Raw genomic sequence first — 26,096 nt, 5'->3', positions numbered from 1 at the left:
CCCTCAGCCAACAACGAATCCAAGTCCAAATGTAATGAACTCGTCCTATTCTTCAAAGACAAAGTCACTAACATAATGGCCAAACTCCCCTCCCCTCAACGCTCAAAATCTCCCTACCCAAAGTCCCTGATGCTATACTCAATGAATTCGACAGTACCTCCTCCACAGAAATCGAATCACTAGTCAGAAAAATCAACACTGCAGCACATCCAGCTGATGCAATTCCAATCAAACACCTAAAAACCATCCCTAACCTCTTAGCCAAACCGATATCCGACATTATCAACCTTTCACTAGCCCAGGGACATGTACCTACTGCAATTAAGCAAGCCATGGTCAAACCCATCCTAAAAAAACCTCAATTGAACCCCACAGAGCTGAACAATTTCCGACCCATATCCATTCTCCCCTTCCTAGCTAAAATTATCGAAAAAGTCGTAAGCAACCAACTAACGGAACACCTAGAGAAATACAATGTACTCCATCCCTCCCAATTTGGATTCTGTAAATTCCACAGCACGGAAACACTATTACTCTCCCTCACAGACACTGTCCTCAAAGGACTAGACAAAGGTCAATGGTAACAATGGTATCAATCAGCAGCCTTTGATACCACTAATCACAACCTCCTCATCGACCAGCTAATAGAAATTGGAATATCTGGCATTGCCTTGCAATGGTTCATATCATACCTGCAGAACAGGCAATACAAAGTTAAAATTGGCCAGATGGAATCTGAACCGATCAAACTATCCCAAGGAGTCCCACAAGGCTCTTCTCTCTCATCCACGCTATTCAATATATATATGCTCCCCCTATGTAAACTCCTAACTGACCTACAACTCACCTTTTTCATATGCGCCGATGATGTGCAAATACTCATTCCCATCCCCGAATCTATCCCCAAATCCCTATATTCCTGGGAAAGCCACCTCCCATCCATTAAACAACTCCTCACTCAAATGAGCCTCTCCCTCAACTCTGACAAAACCGAACTAGTATTACTTAGCCACAAACACCCTTACAAACACCCTTACAAACAAAACCTTACAAACACCCTTACAAACAAAGCCTCCAATCTCAAAAGATGCCAGAAACCTAGGTGTCACTATAGACCAAGAGCTAAACCTAAACAAAATTCATAAACGCAACCACAAAAGACTGCTTCTACAAACTCCACGTATTAAAAAAACTAAGACCCCTCCTTCACCAACACGACTTCAGAACAGTCTTTCAAGCTCTCATCCTATCTAAAATAGACTACTGCAACTCCTTACTCCTCGGACTCCTTTCAAACTCCCTGAAGCGTCTGGAAATGCTCCAAAATGCCACCGCCAGAACCTTACAAACATCAGAAGAAATGAACACATCACCCCCCTACCCAGAAACTTACACTGGCTCCCCATTCACCTCAGAATATGCTTAAAGTGCCTCACACTAGTTCACAAAATCATACACAACCAAGCAATAAACTGGTTCAACATCTCCTTCCACTTCCAACTCCCCTGAAAACCCACTAGATCTGCCAACAACGGTTCCCTACATATAACCCCCCACAAACTCACTAACCTAGCCACTACACGCGAACATGCACTTTCCCTGGCCGGACCCGCCATCTGGAACACAATGCCCATAGACTTATGACTGGAACCTAGCACTCATAACTTCAAAAAGAAACTCAAAACCTGGCTCTTTAAGCAAGCCTTCCTCAATTCAACAATTACTGCAATATGTTCCTCTCAGCATATGATCTCCTCTCAGTTATATTCTCCTGTAAGTTGTTCTTCCCTCTTCCCCCTGTCCTTTACACTTAACTATCATATACTGTTTAATCCACAGTTGATTACCCTGTTATATGTAATTTCCTTTCATACTTCAAATGTTAATATGTGAACCAATGTGATGGGCAAACGTTAAATTGGAGAAATTACTTACCTGATAATTTCGTTTTCCTTAGTGTAGACAGATGGATTCAGGACCAATGGGTATAGTGTACTCCTGATAGCAGTTGGAGAGGGATCAGATTTCAATCTGACGTCAGCCCTAGTACATATACCCTGCAGGAAGTGCAGCTCTTCAGTATTCACCTTGAAAAGCATTGTGGATATATGTATGACTGACTAATTTGAATAACTTGATTAACTTTATAACTTGAATAACTTGATTAACTTATGGCTATAGCTCGAGACCTCCAGTGCCTTCAACCGAGAAACGTCGACACCCGGTAGGATGGGTGTCCTAGATGAAGGAAAGCATGGCTTACCCTTGAATCACTCGCTCCCGAGGATGTCCCCCGAGAATTCCATGAGTACCAGCAGCCGTGGGTGGGATGCCGAGTCCATCTGTCTACACTAAGGAAAACAAAATTATCAGGTAAGTAATTTCTCCATTTCCTAGCATGTAGCACATGGACTCAGGTCCAAAGGGATGTATAAAAGCTACTCCCAAACCGGGTGGGAGGCTGCCCGTGACCCACTTAGTACTGCCCTTGCAAATGCTGTGTCCTCCTGAGCCTGAACATCCAGGCGGTAAAACCTGGAGAAGGTGTGGATGGAGGCCCATGTTGCCACCCTGCAGATCTCGGCGGGTGACAGCATCTTGGTTTCCGCCCAGGACACTGCCTGGGCGGAAACATTTAACTTGCCAACGTTTAAAGCATAAACGTTGGCAAGTTAAATGTAAGACATTGATAAGACAGGCTAAGAGAGAATTTGAAAAGAAGCTGGCTGTAGAGGCAAAAACACACAGTAAAAACTTTTAAAAATATATCCAAAGCAGAAAGCCTGTGAGAGAGTCAGTTGGACCGTTAGATGGAGGGTTAAAGGGGCACTTAGAGAAGATAAGGCCATCGCGGAAAGATTAAATGATTTCTTTGCTTCGGTGTTTACTGAAGAGGATGTTGGGGAGGTACCCGTAATGGAGAAGGTTTTCATGGGTAATGATTCAGATGGACTGAATCAAATCACGGTGAACCTAGAAGATGTGGTAGGCCTGATTGATAAACTGAAGAGTAGTAAATCACCTGGACCAGATGGTATAGACCCCAGAGTTCTGAAGGAACTAAAAAATGAAATTTCAGACCTATTAGTAAAAATGTGTAACATCATTAAAATCATCCATTGTACCTGAAGACTGGAGGATAGCAAATGTAACCCCAATATTTAAAAAGGGTTCCAGGGGTGATCCGGGAAACTACAGACCGGTTAGCCTGACTTCAGTGCCAGGAAAAATAGTGGAAAGTGTTCTAAACATCAAAATCACAGAACATATAGAAAGACATGGTTTAATGGAACAAAGTCAGCATGGCTTTACCCAGGGCAAGTTTTGCCTCACAAATCTGCTTCACTTTTTTGAAGGAGTTAATAAACATGTGGATAAAGGTGAACCAGTAGATATAGTATACTTGGATTTTCAGAAGGCGTTTGACAAAGTTCTTCATGAGAGGCTTCTAGGAAAAGTAAAAAGTCATGGGATAGGTGGCGATGTCCTTTCGTGGATTGCAAACTGGCTAAAAGACAGGAAACAGAGAGTAGGATTAAATGGACAATTTTCTCAGTGGAAGGGAGTGGACAGTGGAGTGCCTCAGGGATCTGTATTGGGACCCTTACTTTTCAATATATTTATAAATGATCTGGAAAGAAATACGAGTGAGAGAATCAAATTTGCAGATGACACAAAATTGTTCAGAGTAGTTAAATCACAAGCAGATTGTGATAAATTGCAGGAAGACCTTGTGAGACTGGAAAATTGGGCATCCAAATGGCAGATGAAATTTAATGTGGATAAGTGCAAGGTGATGCATATAGGGAAAAATAACCCATGCTATAATTACACAATGTTGGGTTCCATATTAGGTGCTACAACCCAAGAAAGAGATCTAGGTGTCATAGTGGATAACACATTGAAATCGTCTGTTCAGTGTGCTGCGGCAGTCAAAAAAGCAAACAGAATGTTGGGAATTATTAGAAAGGGAATGGTGAATAAAACGGAAAACGTCATAATGCCTCTGTATCGCTCCATGGTGAGACCGCACCTTGAATACTGTGTACAATTCTGGTCGCCGCATCTCAAAAAAGATATAATTGCGATGGAGAAGGTACAGAGAAGGGCTACCAAAATGATAAGTGGAATGGAACAACTCCCCTATGAGGAAAGACTAAAGAGGTTAGGACTTTTCAGCTTGGAGAAGAGACGACTGAGGGGGGATATGATAGAGATGTTTAAAATCATGAGAGGTCTAGAACGGGTAGATGTGAATCGGTTATTTACTCTTTCGGATAGTAGAAAAACTAGGGGGCACTCCATGAAGTTAGCATGGGGAACATTTAAAACTAATCGGAGAAAGTTCTTTTTTACTCAACGCACAATTAAACTCTGGAATTTGTTGCCAGAGGATGTGGTTAGTGCAGTTAGTATAGCTGTGTTTAAAAAAGGATTGGATAAGTTCTTGGAGGAGAAGTCCATTACCTGCTATTAAGTTCACTTAGAGAATAGCCACTGCCATTAGCAATGGTAACATGGAATAGACTTAGTTTTTGGGTACTTGTCAGGTTCTTATGGCCTGGATTGGCCACTGTTAGAAACAGGATGCTGGGCTTGATGGACCCTTGGTCTGACCCAGTATGGCATTTTCTTATGTTCTTATGTAAAGGCGGTGGCTTGCCTGCTTCCACCTAGGCCACCTTGATGACTTCTTTGATCCAGCGGGCAATGGTTGCTCTCGAGGCCGCTTCTCCCTGCTTCTTCCTGTGAAGGACGAATAGATGGTCCGTCTTTCATACGGATTCCGACCTTTCCAGGTATCGGACTAGGAGTCTGCTGATGTTGAGATGGCGTAGACTTCGAGCCTCTTCCGAATTCTTATGCTCATCTGGCGATGGTAGCGAGATGGTTTGGTTGAGATGGAAGTGAGACACCACTTTGAGGAAGAATGACGGAACTGTGCGTAACTGGATGGTTCCTGGGGTGAGTCTGAGGAACGGCTCTCAGCAGGACAGTGCTTGTAGCTCGGATATACGACGGGCTGAACAGGCTGCCAGCAGGAAGGCTGCTTTCAATGTTAATAATCGGAAAGACAGGCCGCGGAGAGGTCTGAAGGAGGTTCCTGCTAGGAATTCTAGAACATAAGAACATAAGAAAATGCCATACTGGGTCAGACCAAGGGTCCATCAAGCCCAGCATCCTGTTTCCAACAGTGGCCAATCCAGGCCATAAGAACCTGGCAAGTACCCAAAAACTAAGTCTATTCCATGTAACCATTGCTAATGGCAGTGGCTATTCTCTAAGTGAACTTAATAGCAGGTAATGGACTTCTCCTCCAAGAACTTATCCAATCCTTTTTTAAACACAGCTATACTAACTGCACTAACCACATCCTCTGGCAACAAATTCCAGAGTTTAATTGTGCATTGAGTAAAAAAGAACTTTCTCCGATTAGTTTTAAATGTGCCCCATGCTAACTTCATGGAGTGCCCCCTAGTCTTTCTGCTATCCGAAAGAGTAAATAACCGATTCACATCTACCCGTTCTAGACCTCTCATGATTTTAAACACCTCTATCATATCCCCCCTCAGTCGTCTCTTCTCCAAGCTGAAAAGTCCTAACCTCTTTAGTCTTTCCTCATAGGGGAGTTGTTCCATTCCCCTTATCATTTTGGTAGCCCTTCTCTGTACCTTCTCCATCGCAATTATATCTTTGAGATGCGGCGACCAGAATTGTACACAGTATTCAAGGTGCGGTCTCACCATGGAGCGATACAGAGGCATTATGACATTTTCCGTTTTATTCACCATTCCCTTTCTAATAATTCCCAACATTCTGTTTGCTTTTTTGACTGCCGCAGCACCAGTTAAGGTTCCAAAGTGGCACCGGCCACTTTAGGGGTGGTTGGATGTGCTTGACTCCTTTCAGGAAGCGGGAGACAACCGGGTGAGAGGCTATGCTGCCGCTCTCGCTTTTGGTTCCCTAGCATGACAAGGCCACCACTGTACCTTGATGGAGTTGAGGGACAATCCCTTCTGTAGTCCGTTCTGTAGGAATTCCAAAATCGCAGGAATTTTGACTGCGTGTGGTATGATGTCATGGTCCTCGCACCAGGATTCGAATACTCTCCAAATCCTTATGTATGTTAGGGATGTGGAGAACTTGCGTGCTCGGAGTAGGGTGTCAATTACTGCCCCGAGTATCCTTTCCTACTTAGGCAAGTCCTCTCAATTGCAGGACCGTAAGAGAGAATCGAGCTGGATCCTTGTGGCGGATCGGTCCCTGTTGGAGCAGGTCTCCCTGTGGAGGTAGCGGCAGGGGGTTCCCTGCCAGCAGTCTTCGTATGCCTGCGTACCACGGTCTTCTTGGCCAGCCCAGGGCCACTAGAAGTAATGGCCCCCTGTGGTGTTCTATCTTGTGGATGATCGTGCCCAATAGGGGTCACGGCGGGAAGGCGTATAACAGAGTCTCCTGTGGCCAGGTCTGTACCAGGGCATCGATTCCCTGGGACTGGGGTTCCCGCCTGCGGCAGAAGAAACTGGGTACCTGGGCGTTGGACCGGTTTGCCAGGAGGTCCATGGTTGGTGTTCCCCAATGGTTTACTATCATTTGGAATGCTGTGGTTGACAGTTTCCATTCTCCTGGATCTAGACTTTCTCTGCTGAGGTAGTCCGCTGTGACATTGTCTTTCCCAGCAATGTGGATGGGTGAGATTTCTTGAAGATTTACTTTCGCCCATGACATTAGGGGTCTATTTCCAGAGACACCTGTTGTCTTCTGGTTCCTCCCTGATGGTTGATGTAGGCCACTGTTGTGGCGTTGTCCGACATTACTCTTACCGTTTTGTCTCAGAGTCTGTGACCGAACCTTAGGCAGCTAGTCTGACTGCCGGGCTTCTAGGCGATTGATATTCCATCCCAACGCTTCTTTGTTCCATTGCCCTTGGGCGGTTAGCTCCTGCAGTGTGCTCCCCATCCTCATAGGCTGGCATCCGTGGTGAGTAGGATCCAGGTTGGGGAGGATAGTCTCGTTCCCTGGCTCAGAAGGGCTTTTGTAGCTACCATCATTGGTGGGCCTGAACTCTGTCCGGGAACTGAAGCCGTATGGTGTAGTTCTGGGACAGTGGATTCCATCATAATAGTAGTGAGCGTGTAGGGGTCTCATGGGAGCCCGTTGCCCATGGGACTACTTCCAGTGTGGATGCCATGAGGCCGAGAACTTGAAGGTAATCCCATGCTGTGGGGCGAAGTTTGCTCAACAGGGTTCGTAACTGGGTCATCAGTTTTGATCTCCTTGTCGGTGTCAGGATGACCTTGTCTTGTTTGGTGTCGAACCAGACTCCCAAGTATTCTAGAGATTGGGAAGGCTGCAGGCAGCTCTTGTTTGTGTTGACCACCCACCCGAGGCTCTCCAGTAGAGTTTTTGACTCTGTTTGGTTGCCTGGTGGCTTTCCTCTGGGGATTTCGCTCTGATCAGCCAATCATCTAGATAAGGGTGCACGTGGATTCCTTCCTTCCTCAGTGTTGCTGCCACCACCACTATGATCTTGGTGAACATCCGGGTTGCAGTGGCTAACCCGAAAGGTAGTGCCCGGAACTGGTAGTGATGGTCCAGGATCAAGAAGCGTAGAAAACGCTGATGCTCTTGATGGATCGGAATGTGTAGGAAGGCTTCTGATAGATCCAGGAAGGTAAGGAACTCTCCCGGTTGTATCGCCCTTATTACCGAGCATAGGGTTTCCATGCGGAAGCGGGAATCTTCAGGTGACGGTTGACCACCTTGAGGTCCAGGATAGGTCTGAACGTTCCTTCCTTCTTGGGAACAATAAAATAGATGGAATAATGGCCAGTATTTATTTGTTGTGAAGACACCGGTGTTATAGCCTCTAAGGCCAGTAATCTGGTCAGTGTAGCTTCCACTGCGATTTTCTTGGAAGGTCGTGGCAGGAGATTCCACAAACTTGTCCGGAGGGAGGGTGGTGGAAATCCAGGTAATATCCCTCTCGAATGATGGCTAGGACTCACTTGTCCGAAGTTATCTCGACCCATCTTTGGTAGAATAGGGCCAGTCTGCCCCCTATGGCTTCTTCCTTTGGATGGGTCGGCTGATCTTCATTGTGGGGTGTGGCTGGGGCCTGGGCCCGAGCTGGCTCTCCTTTATTGTGCTTGTTCCAAAAGGACTGGCTCCTGCCTGCGGGTTGGCCGCTTGATATGAGCTTCTATATGGGCTGAAGTGCTGTGATCCTCTGCCCCTGGAGGTCCGGGGGAAGGGATCGCTGGTTTCTCTTATTCCTGTCCTCCGGTAGGCACGGCAGTGGGGACTCACCCCACTTGTTGGCTAGTTTCCCTTCCGAACAGGACTGTTTCCTTGAAAGGCATCCTTGTGAGTCTTCCAGGTCTGGAAGTTCGTTCTTGGTGAAGAAGCGTCCCATGGTTCGATGGGGTTCTGTCCCCGGAGGGAGTTCCCCTTCCTCCAGGGCTTCTGACTCCTCATCTGAGATGTCTGTGTCCCCAAAGGTGGAGCTTCTGGGAGGTGGGATCACTTCCCTGGGCACAGAGGTCCTCTGGTGGGGCCTGTGATCGCATTGTAGGAGGCCCCGGTTGCATGTGGACGAAGGTATGCAGACCTTTGAAGAATTCCACCCAGGAGATAGAAGCTGGGTCTAGACTAGGGGGCGCCGTGTCCCTGGGGAGCCCTGTTTGAGGGGGGGTCCCACTGTGTGATGCTAGGTCCGGCATCCCAATCGAGAGGGCTGGGGTCCGGTACGGCTGGGGAGGGCCATGAGTTGGGTCCCCTAGGGCCTCTTCGCACTGTATACACAGGGCCGTGGCCTCCTCATGCTCTGCAACTCTAATGTAGCATGCTGGGCAAAGGCCCTGAGCTTTGAGCTTATTTTCAGGTGGCGCCATAGTTTGTGCGCGTACAATACAGTTGTGCGCTCCGGTGGGCGTCGAAGATGTGCGTGTAGGTTGGTGCGTGCGTGCAGAGCAATGTGCGCGCTGTTGTGCGCATGGGTCGAAATTATGTGCCCAGCACAGTGAGTGCGTGGCTATGCGCGACGTTGTGCGCACAAGGTATTTGTGCGCACGGCTCGCCTCTGTGAACACGCATCAAGACGGCAGACAGGGCGGCAAACGGGGTCAAAATGGGTGACGGCGACCACGCGGACAATATGGCGACCACCTCGGAGGGTCTCCATGTGGGAGGACCCTCGGATCTGACCGGGGTCTAGCCCTGCTAGGGCAGATCAACCCCGGTGGCACTGGTCCCGGCTGGCGACCTGTGCGTCTCCTCGAGCTTCGGAGACCGGAGACTTTTAAATAGATTTCTACCTTACCTTGTCTCGGCGCTTCCCGGTTTCGTTCCGGGCGGTCTCCGGCTGTGGGGGGAGAGGGAAAATACCTTCACCGCCGCGCTCGAGGTTGCACCCGTGCCTCTCAGCCTCACGCGATGTCGGGGGCTAGGTCCCCGCCGAGGGTCAGCCGCAGGACCAAGGCTTACCTCCAAGGGATTCGCGGAAATCACCCTGGGAATCTCGACTGGGGGAGGGGACCCAACGGGTGTCACCACAGGAGAGCAGGGTCATCTGTAGAGGTAAGATTTCTTCTTAATTTGAATTTTCTTTGGTAAAATTTACTCTTAACGCTGTGCTAGCGTGCATAGAGTCCCTAACTGCTATGGAGACGGAAAATACTGGAGAGCTGCACTTCCTGCAGGGGTATATGTACTAGGGCTGACGTCAGATTGAAATCTGATCCGTCTCCAACTGCTATCAGGAGTACACTATACACATTGGTCCTGAGTCCATCTGCTACATGCTAGGAAAAAATAAATTAACAGGCAGAAATGTGTTGTCAAAGCCAACAATGTGGAAAAAGCTGCAAAGTGCATAATAGTGGCACACAATGCACCAACAGCACATGCCACAAACATCATAGGTCAGGAATTCCCAACTCCAGCCCTTGAGGTCTGCAAACTGGTCAGGTTTTCAGGATATCTCCATGAACATGCACGAGATTGATTTTTAAACAACTGAGGCAATATGCATGCAAATATATATCATGCATATTCATTATTTATAGACATTTGATATTCTGCCTTTTTCCAATATCCTGAATATCCTGGACCTTGAAGGCCAAAGTTGAGACCTCTGCCGTAGGTGCTCAGCATGCCTGTGCCCTGTAGTTCACCACACTATAACACTCAAAGGGAAAGCAGCATGCCCCGCAAGACACTGGAGTCCATACAGAGCCTCTGTCAGTGAGAAAACAGGCACAGACTGGGTGTGACAGTGCTACATAAACTAAGGGTGTCTCAGCTTTCTGTGAGAAAGGAGGACTTTGTGTTGTCACTGAAAGGGAGTGTCTCTGTGACAATGACTGTGTGGGACACAGACTGTACAGATTGTCTCCCTGGAAGTTCTTTTCAACTTGTTCCAATGTATTCCGCCCCAGAGGCGACAGTTCAGTTCCATGTAAACCGGTGCAATATGTATTGTATACAGGAACATCGGTATATAAAAATTAAAAATAAATAAATAAATACTAAACAGTGGGCCTCATTTCCGGACACTCTACCTGGGCAACAACAAGCTAGGTGGAGAGAATGTTGCCCAAATCTCTTCTTGGAGTGAGCGTCCTCACTCTGACGGCCAACAAATCTGCACTAGAGACCACTGTTCTGTCCGTACGTCTCATGTGGAATGCGAAAGTGGCCCCCCAACCCCCGACGCTCATGCCTAATCCCCACCCGAGTTAGTAGGTGGCCCTCCCATAGGGATTCAAATACCTGTCTAGGGCATAGGCACTATAGTAAGTCTCTCTCTCTCTCTCTCTCTCTCTCTCTCTCTCTCTCTCTCTCTCTCTCTCTCTCTCTCTCTTCTCTCTCTCTCTCTCTCTCTCCTCTGAAACAGGTGTTTTGCGAATGGCGGCCCACCCCTTAATGCGTTACCAATGCGATATTGGAAAGTGAGGCAATGAGGCGAGAGTCTCAGGAAGTGTGGGAGTGAGTGTCTGATATACAGACCTGAAGAAGCTGGGACAACTTACTTGCCTGGCCAAAATTGCCTTTTCAGCCCTGGATTTATCAATAAGCACCCATTATGCCTGTGCTTAGGGTGGCGAGGCATTTAGGAGCAGTAAGCTGGCTAAGATTTGTTTTGTCCTCTGCTACCCTGGAACAGACCATTATGGAAGGTCTGGGGTGTGAAAGCACCAAAAGTGCTGTGGGCAGCAAATCCTAAATCCATCCCTGCCACCATTTTTTATGAGCTCTTTCAGATAGTCAGCCAATAATGTCCAAAATGAAGTTTTATAAGGCAATAAACATTCTCTTGTATTGATGGCATGTAGGACTTTGAATACAGGTAGCCAAGTTACCCAGTTTCTGGAAGGAAACTTTTTACCAGTTTTGGTTTTCTGAACTTATAGCACACTACACTATGATAACTCTAGTCCTTTTTCTCTTTCATTTGTGATTAGAACTGAAAATACCAGAATGCATCTAAAGGACTTAAAAAAAATCAGGGACTGTCCTAATGTCTGCCTTCAAAAATATAGTCATCTAGCAGGTCTAATTTTACTGGAAATTCTCTCTTAGCTAGTTTTATTACCAATTCTTTTCCTTTTCATATTCTTGTTTGATCATAGGGTAACCTCTCCCACATGCTCCACCTTCATCCTTCTAGAGCTCAGATGCTGCCATAAAGAGGAGACAGACTACTTCCAAGCAGTCCCAAAGACTCAGGAGCCCCCTATTAAGTTATTTTAAGAAAACAAAGTGTGTTTCACTAGTAAAAGCAGAGTTCATGAGAGACCCTTGATAAAAAAAAATTCAAACACATCATAAGTTAGAAGGCAGATTTCTAGAAAAAGCTATTCTAAAACTAGACGTCACATCAGGAAATAACAAAGCAGAAAATATCTCTATGTGCATTTTATGTGGGCTTGTGCCGCCTGGAGTTTCACCCCTGTATCATTCATAATGCTTTAGCTTCTCTTGTCTCAACCCTCCTCCAGGTCCTCAGTGTATAGAAAACTGGGAGAAAATGTCAGAAAACTTAAAAAGGTTTGAAATGGGTTCTTTGTTTTTTACATTCTTGCTTATAGAGAAAAATAATTAATACATCAATAACAGTGGGTTATACATTTTTAAATTAAATTAAAATGTTATAACAGAAGACACTGCAGAGCACAAGGGCCCCTACATCACATTCAGTTACAAGGAATGTGCGCCTCTGGGATTACCCTAGCAAGTGGAATGTTTTATCAAAAAATACTATACCATCTTATGTCTTTTTGCTTAATGCGACCTCTATTGCTTCCTGACATTTCTACAATGTAGGCCGGATTTTAAGAGGTACGCACGAGCGTACATTTGTGGGCGCAACCCGGCTTGCACAAATGTATGCCCGATTTTATAACATGCGCGCGCAGCCGCACGCATGTTATAAAATCTGGGGCAGCGCGCACAAGGGGGTGCACACTTGTGCACCTTGCGCACGCCGAGCCCTAGGGGTGCCCCGATGGCTTTCCCCGTTCCCTCCGTGACCGCTCTGAAATCGTGAGCGGCCTCAGAGGGACTTTCCTTCCGCCCCCGCCACCTTCCCCTCCCTTCCCCTAGCAAACCCAACCACCTCCCAGCCCTACCTAAAACCTCCCCCTCACCTTTGTTTAATAAGTTGCGCCCCCGCCCCTTTCACAAAACCCCAGGACATACGCGCATCCCGGGGCTTGTGTGCGTCGCCGGGCCTATGCAAAATAGGCTATGCGCACGCAGGAGCGGTTACGCACGTAAATCCTGAGGATTTACGTGCGTAACCCTTTGAAAATCTGGCCCTATGTATAATAACTACTGGAAAAGAATTTCCTTATACCTGCTTGATTTGCTCTTGCTCTTTCTTGCTCACATCAACAGGTTGAAAAGACATTCCAAAATTGTCACGGTAATAGTTGCTAGTGAATTCATCACAGTCATGCAAGAAAAATTTGCGGCCAAGGATGGCGACGTGCTTGCCAACAGCAAAATCTTTGGGGAGGTATATTCCACCACTTCTGGAGCCGAGATTTCCATTGCACAGAGTGGGAAACCATCTGCATAAGGATAAAAAATAGTCACTATTAGTACTCTATTTCCATATTAGTATACTACACAATCCTGTTCAGCAGTAGGAACAATGGATAAGAAAAATGGGACACAAAAACAATGCATCACTTATGGGCCGATACAGTAAGGACGCGTAAGAAACAGTGCGGCAGTGCCGGGCGCCCGCTTGTTTGCCGCGCGCATATTTGGTTCACATACCGCTTGATTCAGTATTCAATTAGACGCAAATCCAAGCGGCGTCAATGAAGGGTAGACATTCGCAATCCATTTTACTGTATAGAGCGGTATGCAGTGCCTATATAGTATCCAGGGTGCGCTGGTACCTGTCATTTCAAATGTCATTTGAAATGTCATTCTACCAGGTAAGTGGATGGTTCTTTTCTACAGACCCCGCTGCCTTGAGCGCCCCCCGATCATGGACGCCCGGATATCTTGGATGTCCGAGGGTCGCGGCTTCTGTTCATGGACCTTCCCGCCTGTAGGCCACCACTGCCTTGAGCGCCCGGCCGGACATCCAAGCCGCAACCCGTCCGGCCGGGCACTCAAGGCAGCGGGGCCTCCGATCATGGACACCCGGATACAGGCGGGAAGATCCATGAACGGACACCGCGACCTTGGACGTCCAAGGTCCCCGCTGCCTTGAGCGCCAGGCTGGAAAGGTCCATGAACGGAAGCCGCAACCTTGGACGTCCAGCCGGGCGTTCAAGGCAGTGGTGCCTCCGATCATGGACGCCTGGATACAGGCGGGAAGGTCCATGAACAGACGCCACGACCTCTGACGTCCAAGGTCCCCGCTGCCTTGAGCACGAGGCCGGAAAGGTCCATGAACGGAAGCCGCGAACTTGGATGTCCGGCCAGGCGCTCAAGGTAGCGGTGCCTCCCGATCATGGACGCCTGGATACAGGCGGGAAGGTCCATGAACGGACGCCGCGAACCTTGGATGTCCTAGGTTGCGCTTCCGTTCATGGGACCTTCCCGCCTGTAGGCCCTGCTGCCTTGAGCACCCTGGCCGGACGTCCAAGCCGCGACACGTCCAAATGAAAAATATTGCCAGAGCCAGTATATACATGTTGTCCATGGTGCTGTCCAGTACGAAGCTGACTGAACACCACACTAACGCCAGGGATAGGGTCGGCGGTAAATATTCAGGTTAAAGACGCGGTAAATAAGCTGGTTAACAGGGCGATAATTTGGGCGCACGTTACTTTATCGGAGGGAATAGCTAATCTGATCATTAACATGTCATATACATGCGGCGGGCGGAAAGGGATATGCGTCCTTTTCGGCAAGTGGTAAGGACACGTAAAAGCCAATACTGAATCGCAGGTACGCCTTACGCGTCCAAAACGTGGATCCAAAGCGGGTTAAAAACCGGGTAACCACAGCCGCGCTTTACTGTATCGGCCCGTTAGAAAGGATGACGTGAGTGCTTAAATACTAAAATGTGGGACATGAAGGAGCCAAAATAGCATGGACAGCAACAAGACGTTATCAGGATCTTAATCCCAATGGGTTTACAATCTAGGGAATAGCCTCAGAAAAGTTCAAGCTGAAAACATTTCCCACTGAAAAGGAAGGCCAAGGACAAAGAGTCATGATATGAAGTTGGAAGAAAGGAGGCTCAAAGAAAATGTGAGAAATACGACTTTTCTGAAAGACAATAGGCTGGGTCTGGAATAGCCTGCCAGCAGAGGTCACAGACTAGGTTCAAAGAAAACTGGAGAGTTATCAAGCAGTAGTCAGCAAAACAATGTAAGCAAAACTAGAAACAACAAAGTAAACTGTATTAAATGCATGAAAGTGGTTTAACATTTTACTACTCATAAAAAAAGTGATGTTTTGGCTCTTCAGAATTAATTCACTGTCATATTTTATGTTTATGGTTTTGCTTAGTCTTATAGAGACAGTCTTAATTTTTGTCTTTTTTTTTTTTTTGCTAATGTTAAGGGATTCTCTTTGTTTTTGAAACTTAAAGCCTGATTCATCCAGGGCTTTCCTATAGTCACAGAATGGGAGCAAAGTATTAGCTTGCAAAGCAGTGACAGAATTCAAGCAAAATCATATTAAGAGCAAGGGAGGAAGATGACCAGAAACCATGTAGGGCTTGCAGTGATAGTTGGTGGGTCAACTGGGCATAATGGATAGGCTAAGTTCTTTTCTGCTGTTAATATGAAACACAATAACCAAGTATGAGGAGACTTTCTTCTTGGGGAATTTGATAATCTTTGAAAATTAGAACCTGAAGTGCAGAAGTGGATGATTATTTATCACATTAACACCTCCCTCCCTCGTTTTGTCTTTCAAGTTATAATCTGCCTTCCAATAGGCACTGGTTTTCTCTATCAAGTCATTAATTATTGTTACTGCCCTTAATGCTGTCCCATCAGACACTCTCCTCAGTAATTGCTGTTCTCTCTCATGCTTGAACATTCTACATAGCATCAGTTACTTTGCATACAGATATCACTGGCTTTTTACAGCAGAGGACAGAGGAGATAAACAAAAAAGAAGGTAAGTAGCAGGGCCATACATAGTAACTACTATTGGTACATCTGTAGAGTACTTTTGTCCAAAGCACCATACATAGATTAACAAGGGGTATTATGTAGCAAACAGAAGGGACAGTGTCTTTTCTAAGACTAATGTAGTTGTTTCTACAGGTGTGATTTCAGCAGACCAGATTGTACAACCTGTGTTGGAATTTGGTCATGATACTGGAATGAATAAATCCTATGTTCAGGGCTGGTGAAAGGGTATTAGGCACCCTAGGCAAACCTTACAGTCTGGCGCCCCCTCCCCATACACAATTTTAAATTATGTATTTATAACATATTTTACATGAAAAATAACATTCTGAGGTAAAATTAATTCACAAGTTGTTGTGATAATTTCATGCACTGTTGTGATGCCAACAAGAAAACATTGTATCTTGGAATTCATATGGCATCATACCTATTGTGATATATTTCGGAATGGTCCTCCCGTATCAACGCAGTACTATCTGCTAACACTCAAAGAATAACAACCCTACCTATGAAAAAGAATACCACAAACATTACACCAGAATCTAAAATATCAATACACCTCCTATCAGGAAAACAGAACAGGCCAAGCTACTACAGATCCCTACAGAGAAACCATATGCTAAAAGAATGCTTCATCTCAGACATTGCATGCAGAACACAAACCCTCACCAAATACAGAATAAAGCCACATAAATTATAAATGGAAATGTGCAGACAAAAACTGAACTGTAAAACGCATCATGCCAGACTCTATACAGTGCAACAATGGAAAAACAAAAATTTCACCATTCCTCGTGAAACAAATCAATAAAATCAAGATATATAAATCATTAATCATAATGATAAAATCATACAAGCAAAATAATTTCAAAACAGCTGATGAAGAGAATATCCAATAATTAAAGACGCATGCAAATTTTGAAAGCTTTACCAAACATCAATAACATATTCCAAACAGCAGATATCACATATTACCCAATAATTAAAATGGTAGTCAATCGGACTTCCTGGATGACATTACTGGGGTCGACAGTACTGTGAGCTGGCTCCAGGCCCTCCCCCCCAGAATCGGCCGCCATCCCTCCCTTAAAATTATAAAAAAACATTTTTCTCGACTGGATGTAGTGCAGGACGTCGAGGGCTGCTATTTCGCTGCAGTTTGGTGAAAAAAACGAGCATCCAGAGACCCGCAGTGAGCCCAAGACTGGTGCGGCCTACCTGGCTCCCCTGGTGAGTTTGCTCCGGAGCACCTCTTTTCAAATCAGCTGCCATCCTCCCTCAGTCTGTTTTCCTTTGCCTGTCTGGCGCTTGGTGGTGATAGAGGACGTGTGGGGCTGTCGATTCGCCACGGCTGGGGACTAAAACGAGCGCTCTGCGACCTGATATGCGCCAAAGATTGGCGCGGACTCCCCAGCAAAAAAGGCATAGTGTGGCCAAGATGGCTGCTGCCATCACAGGAGGAGAAGCACAGCTCCGGTGGCAGAGGTCTCTGAGACAGCCCTCCTAAAAATCTCTGCTAGGGTTGTGCTGAAGTGCTGGATGCCAGGCTGTTAAAAATTCAGTCCTCCATGGAGGAAATAAAGAATGCAGTAGAGGGGCAGGCTAAAAGGCTGGACGAGAAGAGCATAGAATATCTGATCAGGAAGACCGGCTGCATATTGTGGAAAGGCAAGTATAAGACCTAACTGTAACCGTCTCTTTTTCTGTCAGTAAGAAGGCCCAGACAACTGATCCGTGTGAAGATAGACTTTTATTGCCAGCAAGATGCAGCTAAGACAACGGCTTAGTACAACTGCATGCCACGCCCCCTTTGGAGCAAACCTTTATACACTTTACAGTTCTTATCTTTCACACATGCGTTCTGGTTTTGCTGAACAAACATTTTAAAAACTGCTGAACAAGCAATAGCTAGCGTGGTCTCTAGTAGGTGTAGCTTATGATCAGACTATTGTTTCGTCATTTAATTGACGGGTTAGATACTCGCGACAGCGTTCGTATTAATACAATACAAAATATGAATCCAAAATGGAGTCACGTTCACTAACGTTAGTGCGTAAGTACGTCATTACGTGTTATTTGCGTTGCAAATGTTAGTAAATCAAGATGGCTGTGCGTTTCACTGCAGCATGATGAGACGAGAGGCATCACAGCTGTGCAGTCCTCAGGGGTTCATGGAATCGAACTCCTTCATTCCCCCCTTTGATACTTCAACGCCGATGGATAGTGGAAGTATCATTTGCAGCTGTTAAGTAACTGAAAAGAGAAGCAAAAATCAATACTAATAACTGTTAAGGTGGACCCAAAATGTTACTAGGTCGTTGGTTACTTCACGGGTTTGAGACGGATGGGCCCTACTGGCGTCAACCCCCTTTGTAGCCCGGCTTTCCCTAGTAACAAAAGTGGTCCTGTCGGTGAATTAGGTGGTTTTAGAGTTTAGTATCAAAATAATCATTATCAGAATCAAAAGAGATATCATCAGAGTCAGATGCGTCAGAATCATCAGGGAAAGTAGAAATCGACACATACTTATTGATCATCATAATATGAGCTGCAGCCCTGCGATCAGCAATGGTTTCAATCATAGATCGTAGATTTCTGAAATAAGAGGTAAACAAAGAGGGAACAGAATGCAAGTTAGAATAAAAAACAAAAGAGGAATGAAGATGTCCTTCAATCCGGGGATTGAAGTAAGCCAATTTGGTAGTGAGGAAGTCCAATCAAGGATACCGGTCCATGTTTGCACAGGGACATGAGCTAATCGGATCATGCGATCAGTATATCCTCGATAACTTTGCTCTTATCGATCTGCAAACAACAATTTGAGAGATTAAATTTGCCACAGACACCACCTTCTTGTGCTAGGAGGTAGTCCAAGGCTAAACGATTTTGGTAGACAGCTGTTATTATTCTGGTGTTTTGTTTGGCCAAGATATTGAGTGCCATAGCAGAGTCGTTGGTCAGGAGTTCTAGTACTGCTTGTAAGCGAATGATGCGATTCAACATGTATATTGGAGTTCTATATCCATAGGATCCATCTTCAGCCCATGTGGCAGGGCCGTAGTATTGTACAATTCGCTCAGGGGGCCACTCCTGATCTTTCCAATCACCAATAGAAACTTTAGGCTTCTGCGACGTTTGTTTGGCTTCATAGGGCTATAGACAGGTACACCCAATGTTTCACCCGCTGTGATTGGTAAGAGAAAGAAACTTGGTCGTATGGTGGCTAGGAAACAGGTGCCATACCAGTTGAGAGGCAGTAAGTAATCATATGGCCCGGCGGCCAACAAACGAATACACAGTCAAAAAGTAATAGCCGGTCTGGTTGAAGGCGAAGACGGTGAAGGGTGGTGGCACTCCAGGCATTAGTCACACGTTTTTTTGAGGACTGCTTTCCAGTCCACATGGTGGTGGGCATTGTCAAATTCTCAGTTTGCCACCAGGTTTGTTAGTTAGGTTAGCAGTTAAGCACCCCACGTACATGGGGAAATTACCGTAACAGAGGTAGTATTATAACTCGGGAATGTTGTCGAGATTATGCAATGTCTGGCCACTGACATCTGTTTGGAGAGCCCATTTCATATGGGTGAGGTTTCTGTTTGATAAGTTATAGTCGTGTTCAATTGATATTTTTGTGAGATCGGTTTGGAAGACCTCTTAGGCCTCCCATGGCACATTGTTCTCCAGTGTGCGTTCCTCCGCAGACAAAACAATTGTTCACTTCAAGAGAGAGAGCTATATTCTCAGCCAGATTGACAAAACATATTCTTTGCTGATTGGGAGAAAGCATGTTTTTTGAATTCTTCTGATGCGTTGGGATATTTTCATCCAAAGAAGGACTGATAGCCCACATACAGTAGTTCTGATGCCCCCCTGATTGTCGAGGTTCTGTCTCGACGTTGGGTAATTGTTATATAGGTCATTGGGGGGTCTCTTCCACTGCTTCCATCGAATTCCAAAGCCCCAAGTATCTTGCCCAGGGATATCCTTCACCCCGTATGGGCCATTGTATGGACATGGTATTACAGCATACTGCAGTTAACCAGGCCAATGTCCATGGCAACCATGATTATCCTCCTCCTGTATAGTCACATACCAGAGCCCCTCCTGATAAACATTAAGTCTCCTTGACACCGGGTAGCCATGTGAGATGGATTGGCACCCGATTGTAAGGGCAAAGGTACTTATGGTTGTGAGCATAGGCCTGGTTCCAGGCTTTGGATCCGCACAGTGGAGGGCGTTCGGGTGCTTTCCAATGGCTTCACAGGGCGTCGAAGGTAATGGTGGCAGTAGATTTCTCCTCCAATAAGGACTTTGGTCGAGTGAGTAGTACAGGATGCCTTTTCCTTCCGGAACGATGGTTGAGGTATAGCTCTTTGGTAATCCGGCGGTCAGGGTGATGTTATAGTACTTGGGAGTTGTAGGTGTATGACAAATGACCTTGTCATTTTGTAGGCACCGGTGAAAAGATTGGTATCCTTGAGTAGTATTAATGAGCACGCAGGCTGAGTTGCACATGAGTCAGGTGGCTGAGATTGGTGTATAATGGTAGAGACAATCTGGAATCCATCTAGTAGTGGTACGGATTAACTTGACACATTCAGTGCAGTTTTTGCTTAGAGGTAGAACAAGAGATGTAGCTGTAGAACAGGAAATAGTAGAATAACTAGTAGTAGTCTGGTTGTCATAGCCGAAAGTTGAGGGTGAACACGTTGGACTTGATTGTAAGTAGTTCAGTAGATTAATTCTGAAAGGAAGAAAAAATGTATATGTTAGTACTCTTTAGCAAAGTACTATAATCATCTAATCTGGACTATCTTGTTGCCTGTGTTTTGAGTGAATCTTAACTTGTGGTCTCCAATCCTGGAGACTTGCAATTGGAGGCAGCAGGTTTTAGGCGAGTCCAGTGAATCCAGGAAGGACATCCAGAGACCTTTACAGCAGTAGGAGTGGTGAGTAGTACTGTGTACTGGGACCCTTCCAACGTGGTTTAAGGAAATCGGATTCATCCCAGTCCTTCATCCATACAGAATTTCCAACTTGGAATGGATGAATTGGGGTTAACAAAACTAACGGTTCAACGTCACATGTATAGTCCTGAATTGCAATGACTGTGTTATATAGTCCTTTGAGCTGATTACTTAGTGACAACTCCCCTTGTATCTGCAATGATTCGGGAAAAGAAGGGAGAGGTGGAGGTCTTGCATACATCATCTCATACGGTGTTAGCCCTGATCGTTTTGGACTGCATCTGAGATGTAGCAAGGCTAAGGGTAGGATGTCTGGCCCATTTGGTCTTTGTTTCTTGGACATAGTTTAGCTATCTGATTCCTTCAGCGTTCTGTTAGCCCGTTCAACAGATCCACTGCTCTGCGGTCGCCATGCGCAGTGCAGAATGCCATGTGATACCGAGGATTTTACTTAGTCTTTGGATAACATCGCTGGTGAATGCTGGTCCATTGTCTGAATTGATTTGTCTTGGTAATCCGTAGCGTGGTAAGATTTGGTGAAGGAGCAAGGACGCAACTTCTTTGGAGGTTTCAGTTCGTGTTGGTGTGGCTTCGATCCATCCGGTATAGGTGCAGACAGCCACCAGCATTGCTTTGTAGCCTTTGGACGGAGTCATGTGAGTAAAGTCAATTTGGCAAACTTGGAAAGGTGTAGTTCCTCTTAAAATATGTTCCAGGGTGATGGACCAAGGGTCCACTTCTAGGATTATTTTTGGCACATGTGACCCATGGCTGATTGCGTGTTTTGTTAGTTGGATTATTTTATTGATGTAATACGTCTTTCCCAGCAACTTTACCAGTGCATCTCGTCCGCTAGCGAGCTGGGTTTTGTTATGTGCTCCTTGACAATAGTCCAAGCTAATGTTTCTGGAATCCATATTCTGTATCTTGCAGAATCCACCAGCCATTGTGATGGTGGATCTGTTCAGCCTGTGCCCAGTCATTCTCCTCTGTTCGAATAGGTAGGAGTTTCTGTTGGGAATTGTAGAAGTGGATATGTTGTAGTTGGGATTGATAATAAATGTGCACGGGCTGCTTCTTTTGCTGTTTTATCTGCCCATTGGTTTCCTTTTGCAACGGGATCTGACTTTCCGGTATGGGCTTTACAATGCATGACAGCTACCTTTTGTGGTGCCCACACAGCATCTAGTAATTGATGTATTTCAGATGCATTGGCCAATTGCTTTCCTTCGGCTGTTAGGAACCCTCGCTCCTTATATAGGGCTCCATGTACCTGGATTGTGAGGAAAGCATATTTGGAATCTGTATAAATATTCACAGTCTGTCCTTCTGCCAATTGTAAAGCTCGAGTGAGAGCGATTAGTTCAGCTTATTTGGGCTGATGTCCCAGGTGGTAGGGGCTCAGCTTCAATAATGTCGTCTTCAGAAACTACAGCATATCCAGCGAACTCGAATTCCATCAATAACTTGGCTGCTTCCATCAGTAAATAATGTCCATGCTCCCTGCCATGGTTGATCTCTCAAGTCTGGTCTGCTGGAATGTATTGTAGTCATGACCTCCTCACAGTCATGTGCGACGGGTTTCAGGTGCCGGCATAAGAGTGGCCGGGTTCAAGTTTTTGCTGTCCTGTATTGGATTTCAGGAGTTTCACATAGCAGAGCTTGATATTTTACAAGACGTGAATTAGTCATCCATTTTGGTCCATGGGTTTCTAGCAGTCCTTGAATGGTGTGGGGGGTTGTTACATTTAAGAGTTGTCCAAAAGTTAATTTGACTGCTTCTGGAATTAGTAAGCATGCAGCAGCAATGCTTCTTAGACAACCTGGCCATCCTTTTGCAACATTGTCCATTCCTTTTGACAGATATGCAACAGGTCTTTCCCATGAGCCTAGAGTTTGAGTCAATACCCCAATGGCCATGCCTTTCTTTCATCGACGAATAGATGGAATGGTTTCATTACATCTGGCAATCCTAGTGCAGGTGGGTTCAATCAAGGCATCTTTCAGTTGTTGTAAGCTTGTCAGTTCATGGGTTTCCCACTGAAAAGGCTGAGATTCTGCCTCCTTTCCCCGCAGCTTGTCGTACAGGGACTGGGCGATAACAGCGTAGTTAGCAATCCACAGCCTACAGTATCCTGCAGCTCCAAGGAACGCTCGGAGCTCTTTCTTGCAAGTGGGTACAGGTTGACCTCGTATTGAACTGGTACGGGATATTCCAAGGCAACGGGTACCTTCCCGGATTTGGAATCCCAGGTATTCTACTTCCAATCACAAATTTGCACCTTCTTTTTACTTGCACGGTATCCTTTTGAGTACAACGTCTTTAACAAGTGGAGTGTGGCTATAGCACATTCGTGATACGTTTCACGAAACAACAGAAGGTCATCCACATACTGTATGACTGGCCCATACGTGACTTGGTACATCTTCAAGTCTTTTGCCAGTTGCTCCCCGAACATCGTGGGTGAGGTGCTTAAATCCTTGCGGTAAGCGAGTCCATGTGTACTGCTGCTTGATTCCAGTTTTGTGCATTTTCCCATGTGAAGGCAAAGATCTTCTGGCATTCTTCTGCTACTGGAACGGAGAAGAAAGCATCTTTGAGGTCAATGACACTGTACCACTTGGAGGTAGGAGAAACTTGAGCCAAGATTGAGTATGGATTTGTACAAGGGCTACTAGATCTGCTACTTGATTATTCACTTTCCGTAAATCTTGTACAGGTCGGTAGTCAGAAGAACCGGGTTTCTTACGGGCAGTAGAGGGGTGTTCCAAGCAGATCGGATTCGCCTGAGAATTCCCAAATCATACAGTCTTTGCAGATGTATTTCAATTCCTTCTCTGGCCATGAATGGAATGGGGTATTGAGGTTGATTGATCACCCTGTGCATTCTGCTTCATTTCTATCCATATGGGGGTTAGCGTCGATAGCTATTCCTCCCGGGTTCTGTTCGGACCATACTTGGGGCCACCTATCCATCAGTTGTCTGCGCTGTTCGTTAAGAGGGGTGTCCTCTTCGTATCGATGCAGAGTGATTGTTCAAGAACGGGGAGATGCAGTCTCCATTCTTCTTGTAGTGGACATATCAGGGAAACTGGGCTATCGGCAAAGGATGCCTTGATTTTCACCGGTAGGTTCGAATTGCAAGGTAGCCCTTAATTTACATAGGAGGTCTCTTCCTATGAGAGGTACTGGGCACCCTGGCACGTAGAGGAATTGATGGGACACTAACTGTCCTCCTATTGTAACTTGCCGTTTTTGAAGGAAGGGAGCAGTTAGTGGTTTTCCGGAAGCCCCAACTATAGAGATGTTTCTTGAAGTAGGCGTGGTGATGGCTGTGGTCATCACAGATCGTTGAGCACCCGTATCCAACAGTCCTTTGAACGTTTCAGCCCCCACTTTTATCTCCACAAGAGGGTCTAGAGGAAGAGTTCCCCTTTCTAGTCATGCTTCGCTATCCTCGCCGGAAGTTTCGCCTACAGTCATCTGCCATTCTGCTTCTTTAGATTTGGGCGGTACGTATTCGCCCGGCTTTGCTTGCCGGCGCACCGGACACTCAGACTTCCAATGCCCTTCTTGTTTACAATATGCGCATTGGTTGGTTCCCCATGGCATTCTTCCACCTCTAACCAATCCTCCTCTATTCGCTCGTCCTCTTGGCAGCCCTCTTGATGGTGGGTTGCCCCTTCCTCGGAATCGGGATACCCGTTATACTGCCTAGACGGGTTCCCGAAATTAGTTTCTTTCCAACGCTGCGGGCTAACAGACTAACACGTTCTCTTAACTTTCTAGTTTCTTTCTTTTCCTTGCTGTCTCCATCCGGTTCTCGGTTTACATACACTTTATCAGCCATTACCTTTAATTGGCTGATATTCATGCCCTCGAACCCTTCCTGCTTTGCAACTTCCGGCGGATGTCTGGCAGGACTGACTAACGAAGCTCATCAGTATGATAGATTGATATTTGGGATCCTCAGGATCAAATGGCTGTATTGACGATATGCGTCCATAATCGCTCCAAAAAGTTTCCGGGGGATTCATCTCTCTGCTGCACCACGTCTTTGATTTTTCCCATATTTACAACCTTCTGCTTCCCTTTCTTTAAAGCTTCAAGAACGCGGTCTGATAGGCGGTTATGCGCTCCCGCCCCTGCCGCAAGTCTGGAAATCCCAGTTAGGATCCGCAGTCGGGGGCTAAGTCCCTTACTGCGTCTTCGGGACGTCCGTCTGATCCGGCTCCTAATCGAGCTGCCTCTTCCATGTTTAGTTGTAGTTGCCGGCGTTCTTCAGTGGTGAAAAGAATAGAGGCTAGGTGCCGGATGTCAGCCCAGTTAGGGTTGTGGGCAGCGAAAATGCCCCGTAAAAAGTCTACCATCTGTTCTGGCTTTTCAGCGTATGATGGCCCCAGCTGTTTCCAATTAAAAAGATCGCTGGATGTAAAAGGTATGTAAGTAAATAATCTTATTGTTTGCGTAGTACGATGCTCGTTTTCTTCAGTTGGGACTACGGGGAACAACAGTTGATGTTTCCCTGATTGGTAATTGCAAACTAGCTGCGGCTTGGGTCTTACTGCGAGTTCCGTCTGATACGGATGCCTCGCCGCCGCCTTCTTCCTTCGCGGTCGCCGTTCCAGGTCGTTCTTCATGAGCTAGTGCTATTCTTGGATCAGCTTGCGCATTGGAGGGGACTGGGGGGCTTGGTGGCAGGGGATATGTGGGGGGATAGGAAGGGGCATATGGCGGCGGCAAAATATTTTCAGCGTCGGGCAATGCTGGAGGCGGCAGGGGTTTAATTTTTTTTTCTGGAGTCCGTGGATTCCCTTGTACTACAAATATGGCCGCCTCAAGCTGACGCATGCTCTGTAGAGTCCAATATGGCCGCTTTGCCCTGTTCTCTTCCGGTTTGGGGATTTCCGGTCTCCCATCTTACATGCTTGAGCCACCATTACGAGGGCGGCTCCCTCCACTAATTTCTTCGCCCAGGATGGAGGATTTTCAATAACTGCGATCCACGCGGTTATGTATGGTATATCCTCAGGGCAACCCGGATTCCCTTCTCGTATAACTATTTTCTGGACCCGTGTGGCCGTTTGGAAATTAAAGGTTCCTGTAGGAGGCCAATTTACACAGAAACCGGGCCATTTATGGGTGCATCGTTGAATCATTCCGGGTTTTGTACATTTATGTTCATCGAACACTTCGCTATAGTGTTCCGTCATGACTTTTAATGGAGTCGACCCGCTCCCTCCCATTAGGATAGAGTTCACAGACAAAGGAGGGAAGGGAAGACGGATAGGTAAGGGGTCCGTATCCGTCAGACACAAAGGGTCACAATTGCCCCGACTAGAACGCGGTCGCCCGGTCTAGAACTGCGAGGCCATTCACTCTCTTTCACACAACAAGAAACCTATTCCCACTATCGTATACGTTACTTATTATTTCCATACAGATTATCCGCGTGGTCTTCGGAGCATAATTCCTACTACACACTGCGTGGGGTGTGATCAAGGCCCCCCTCGGTCA

The 26,096-nt window shown here is 46.2% G+C and overlaps 1 protein-coding gene across 1 annotated transcript in view; it reads right to left on the bottom strand.

The window, feature by feature from the left end:
* Positions 1 to 26,096, bottom strand: part of EFHC1 (EF-hand domain containing 1) — a 176,989-nt gene that overhangs the window by 71,937 nt on the left and 78,956 nt on the right. The window contains 2 exon segments of the mRNA XM_029596122.1: positions 12,857 to 13,023; positions 13,026 to 13,073. Of these exon segments, the coding sequence (XP_029451982.1) occupies positions 12,857 to 13,023; positions 13,026 to 13,073 (215 nt within the window).

This window comes from Rhinatrema bivittatum, chromosome 3, assembly GCF_901001135.1.
Source record: "Rhinatrema bivittatum chromosome 3, aRhiBiv1.1, whole genome shotgun sequence".
NCBI lineage: Eukaryota > Metazoa > Chordata > Amphibia > Gymnophiona > Rhinatrematidae > Rhinatrema > Rhinatrema bivittatum.
Note: the sequence above shows the minus strand (reverse complement) of the source record. Positions and strands in the feature narration are given on the sequence as shown.